General features: G+C 39.0%; 2 protein-coding genes across 2 annotated transcripts in view; both read left to right on the forward strand.

Annotated features, from left to right (window-relative positions):
- LOC104702988 (UDP-arabinopyranose mutase 1-like) overlaps window positions 1–404 on the forward strand; it is a gene marked incomplete at its 5' end in the record, with an annotated part of 6,956 nt that extends 6,552 nt beyond the window's left edge. The window contains one exon of the mRNA XM_010418926.2: window positions 377–404. Within this exon, the coding sequence (XP_010417228.2) occupies window positions 377–404 (28 nt within the window). The remainder of the gene's footprint in view (window positions 1–376) is intronic.
- LOC104743415 (UDP-arabinopyranose mutase 1) lies at window positions 345–2,498 on the forward strand. The gene is made up of 4 exons (XM_010464749.2): window positions 345–759; window positions 1,354–1,604; window positions 1,687–1,855; window positions 1,946–2,498. The coding sequence occupies exons 1-4, from the start codon at window positions 418–420 to the stop codon at window positions 2,255–2,257; spliced, it is 1,074 nt and encodes a 357-aa protein (XP_010463051.1). The 5' UTR covers window positions 345–417; the 3' UTR covers window positions 2,258–2,498.

Genomic DNA, 5,062 nt, shown 5'->3' on the forward strand with positions numbered 1-5,062 from the left:
AAGATTACAAGCTTCTATTTTTTCGGAAATTTATTCAAACAAAAAATGTTTTTATTTTCTAAACCAATAAGACAATTTATTAATAGCAAACAAATAATAATTAAATTGCAAAGTCCGAAAAATAAGATTAATTTTTGCATCCCCATAGAATACGGACATCAAGAGGACAAAAAATAGAAAAGTCTTCACTTCCTCACCATAACACATAACATAACACAATAACAAAGGTTTCCTTTGACCTGTTGAACGAGTCTTAATCAACCACGTGTCAAACCTCACACGTGTCTCGCAAACCCCTCGCACGTACCAAACCCAATATAAAAACCAAAGCGACGGGTCTTCAGAGTCTCCCATCTCCTCCGATCTCAAATCTCAGAACCCTCTTCCTCTTCTGCTCTCTCTGAATCATCAAAAACCATGGTTGAGCCGGCGAATACCGTTGGGATTCCGGTTAATCACATGCCACAGTTGAAGGATGAGCTCGACATCGTCATCCCTACCATCCGTAACCTCGATTTCCTCGAGATGTGGAGACCTTTCCTCCAGCCTTACCATCTGATCATTGTCCAAGATGGAGATCCATCGAAGACCATTGCTGTACCTGAAGGGTTCGACTACGAGCTCTACAACAGGAACGACATCAACCGTATCCTTGGTCCTAAAGCTTCCTGCATTTCCTTCAAGGACTCTGCTTGTCGTTGCTTCGGCTACATGGTCTCCAAGAAGAAGTACATCTTCACCATTGACGACGATTGCTTCGTAAGTCTCCACAATTCTGTTTATTAGATCTGTTCTTTTTGTTTATTCTGGAAACTCTGCTTTGAGATCTAGTGATAAAGTCTGTAGATTTAACAGATCTTAACATCCAAAATTGAATATTCGAAGGTCAACCTGCTTAGATTACAAAAACACTGTTATGACCTAGATCTATAACACTCATTTGCCTGATGGTTCTCGATCTGTTTTCAGAATTTAGTCTTATGTTTGTCGGCATTGTCATGATCTCTTATGTTTAGGTAGTGTCAATGTTGTTGGACCAACCTATCAGTGTCTTAAGAGTTAACTTCACAAGATTCTTGCGTGTCATTGTCCTGCCCATTTATGTTATTGTCATTAGGTTAAGGAGGAGAAAAGTCCAACCTTTACATTCCCTTCTTTAGGGGTTTGTGGGGCTTTTGAAGAATTTGAGTTTTCAGTTACGCCATGATTGTAGCATTGATGTTGCTTTCACAATGTGTTGGTTTAATCACGTGTAACGTATTGTTTGGTCCCTCATGGTCTTATACGTACATTTGAATAATCCTTTCTTATAATTTAAATATGAATTTGTTGTTGTCATGTATTATTATATAGGTTGCCAAGGATCCATCTGGAAAAGCTGTGAACGCTCTTGAGCAACACATCAAGAACCTTCTCTGCCCATCATCTCCATTTTTCTTCAACACCTTGTACGACCCATACCGTGAAGGTGCTGACTTCGTTCGTGGATACCCTTTCAGTCTACGTGAGGGTGTTTCCACTGCTGTTTCCCATGGTCTGTGGCTCAACATCCCTGATTACGATGCCCCGACCCAACTTGTGAAGCCTAAGGAAAGGAACACAAGGTAGTTCATCTCACATTTTCTTACTACATTTTTTTTTGGGTGTTACATAAAGCTAACAGTGCTTAATTGGCATCACTTCTAGGTATGTGGATGCTGTTATGACCATCCCAAAGGGAACACTTTTCCCTATGTGTGGCATGAACTTGGCCTTCGACCGTGAGCTCATTGGCCCGGCTATGTACTTTGGTCTCATGGGTGATGGTCAGCCTATTGGTCGCTACGACGATATGTGGGCTGGATGGTGTGTCAAGGTACTTACTTTCCCCAAACTGCTCCTTACTTTTCAACGGATTTAAAGTATTTTTTTTTACTGATCTCCATCTTATGGTTGTGTTCGTCAGGTGATCTGTGACCATCTGGGATTGGGAGTGAAGACAGGTTTGCCCTACATTTACCACAGCAAAGCTAGCAACCCGTTTGTGAACCTGAAGAAGGAGTACAAGGGAATCTTCTGGCAGGAGGATATCATTCCTTTCTTCCAGAGCGCAAAGCTCTCGAAAGAAGCTGTGACAGTTCAACAATGCTACATGGAGCTGTCCAAGATGGTGAAGGAGAAGCTAAGTGTCATTGATCCTTACTTTGACAAGCTTGCAGATGCTATGGTCACTTGGATTGAAGCTTGGGATGAGCTTAACCCACCCACCAAAGCTTGAGCAGCAAAAAGACCACCACCCGCAGTTTTGGTTAATTTAGCTCAATCTATCATCTATCTTCTCCCTTTTGTTTTTTTTTCGGTTTTATGTTTTCTCAATTTTCTGGCGGATTCTTCAGTTCGTTTTTAAGTCGCCGGAGTTTTATTTAAATAGTGATGGTGTAGTTCTATTTATAACCGAGACAATCTCTCCTTTGAGGTTTTTCGTGTGTTTCAATAATAAAATCATATCCCTTAAGTCTTTGGTGCCTTTGCTACATGTTAAATTTCGAAACTGAAAAATGAAAAGACTCCAAACATTATATAAAAAGGATCTTGAAACAGAGACAATGAACAACATCTTATTCTCACTCAGTCCTACCTCATGCCACTGAGAGAATCTTCCTAGCCGTTGTATGTTAGTAACTTAGAATGGGCTTCTTCCGAAGAGTTAAACCCATTGGGCTTTTTAATCTTTTTCTTTTCTTTTGGTGGATTATTTCAGCGGGGTTTTAACTTGTCCGTGGGATTAACGGGGAAAAAGGAGAGCGAGATGTCTCCAGTGGAGATCGACGATCCCAAATCCGAAACCTCTGACCAGATCCTTCCTAACTTCTCGGATCAAGAGTGAAAAATAGAGATATGTATTTATCAAAGAACTTATATATAAATAGAGGTATAAATATATATAGGAAGTTGGGATTTGTTAGACCAAACTGACTCATAGGTAACAAAGAAAGCAGTAAAGAAAATAATTTTACTTTACCTTTTTATTTATTTTACCAAAAAAAATAATTCGGTTACTCTATGCAGTACACGGCACTTGATTATTAAAAACAACATAAATATATACACCAATTGCCATTTTATATATATCACTACTACAAAAAAATAGTCTATTTGCGATGGAAGAATACATCGCAAATCCCTCACAAATAGACATAGTAAGAGATTTGCAAGACACCAGTTTCTCGCAAATCGCGTCTCGCAAATTGGTCAACATTGCAATTTCCTCGCGAATTTTATGAGAAATATTCTTCCTCCCAAATCTCACGCATATTGCGACGGAATGTTTTTCTCGCAAACCACTAGCAATTTGCGAGGGATTACCTTCCTCGCGAATGTCACGCAGATTGCTAGGGATTTCTTATCTCGCAATTGTCACGCAATTTGCGAGGATTTTCGTCTCTAGCAAATACGTTGCAATATTGCCATAGTTCATCCCTCGCAAATTGTTGTGCATAATAAAAAAAAATCAGAATTGATATTTAATATACTAGTACATAAATATTTTTTATTTGCTTGTTAATTCTAAAAAAAAATAAATTCTAAAAATATTTTTAGAATCAGAATCGAGAATTAAATTCTAAAAAAAAAAATTGAAATTCGATAGATAAAATTCTAAATAATATAAACATAAATATTACAAAAGGTTAAGTGTTTTAATTGTCGACAAAAAAAAAACATAGATCAAAGGAACAAAGAAGAACATAGATCAAAAGGATGGAGAGAGAGATGTCACGTTTCTGGTCCCAGTTTGGCTACCAGCTTTCACCGGTGTTGCCATCTGGGTTGGTGCTCTCCGGGTTGGTGGAAGTTGTTGGGTTGGTTGGGTTCCGGAACTTGCTGCAAACTCAAGGTCTTTTTCTGCGAGTTAGTCGAAGTATGCATCGTAGCTATGCATTCTTTGAGCACTTTCTTGGATTTGAGTTGCATGGGTTTGGATACACTCCTCAGCTGCAGCAAGTTTCTGAGCCAATATAACCGGATCATTAGCTGGAGACAGATGTGGTGGACCGCTACTGGAAGAGGACGCTTCAAACTGCAGAGAACCAACTCCAAAAATCCTGTTTTTCTTCTTCGGAGCAACCTAACAACAGAACAACAAACAAAATCGCAAGTTATCACATTTAAAACAATGGAAGATATCAGAAAACAAGATAACACAAAACAATTGGTGGGGGAATGACATACAAAAGAATCACAAGTTATAACATACAAACCCATCAAAGATATCACATACACATGATTCACAAATTATCCCAACCAAAACAAAGGCAACAGTTCAACGAACAGTCAAAACAATAATAGCAGTTCAACATTTCAAACAAAACAATCGCAAGATATCACAAAATCATTAGAAATACAATCATTAGTATTTAAAACCAACAGATTTGTAACTTACCTCAGTGTAAATTTTGTTTTTGATATGAGTGGGCACCCCACCAGAAGCGGAACTCTCACCATTATCCCCGGTATACAACTCAGATTCCAACTCTTGAATCTTGGACGACACTTCATTGAACAAGGACTCGGACTTGCCATCAGTAAATGAGCCATCCGATTTTCGATGAGTGTCTTCTAGGATTCGTAGGAAATCCGGAGTTAGCTCACCAGTGATCTCAGACTTGAAAGAAAAAAAAACATTGATTAGTTACCAAATAAAAGAGGTCAGAAGGCATAATTATAAGAAAAGAAAAAAAACTTAAAGAACTTACATGCTTTCGAGCACGGGCTTTAAACGACGTTTGGCCTGAACGATGCTTGTATATTCCGGTTCCCTCCGGATCATGATAGCGAGCATTCCGACTGTTGTTGCTCTTGATCTCTGATTTAGGATCAAGCCAATACCGAACCAGACCAGCCCATACCTGAGGATTAATCCATCGTGGCTTTGCCTCATCACCTTTAAGCTTCCACTTTGACTTCCACCGTGAAACTTGATCACACATCCTGTCCTTCAACTTGCTCTCAAACTCTTGCCTCACTCTATCGTTTATGCTACGGTCCCAATTGTATATTTGCTTGCAAAAAAAAGAAGGGATAA

This window comes from Camelina sativa, chromosome 1, assembly GCF_000633955.1.
Source record: "Camelina sativa cultivar DH55 chromosome 1, Cs, whole genome shotgun sequence".
NCBI lineage: Eukaryota > Viridiplantae > Streptophyta > Magnoliopsida > Brassicales > Brassicaceae > Camelina > Camelina sativa.

Bases quoted from the DNA above. Each gene is read 5' to 3' on its own strand.
- LOC104743415 (XM_010464749.2), top strand. From the start codon at position 418: ATGGTTGAGCCGGCGAATACCGTTGGGATTCCGGTTAATCACATGCCA. The intron at 1,605-1,686 runs GTAGTTCATCTC...CATCACTTCTAG, and splicing joins CCTAAGGAAAGGAACACAAG to GTATGTGGATGCTGTTATGA. The intron at 1,856-1,945 runs GTACTTACTTTC...TGTGTTCGTCAG, and splicing joins GGGCTGGATGGTGTGTCAAG to GTGATCTGTGACCATCTGGG.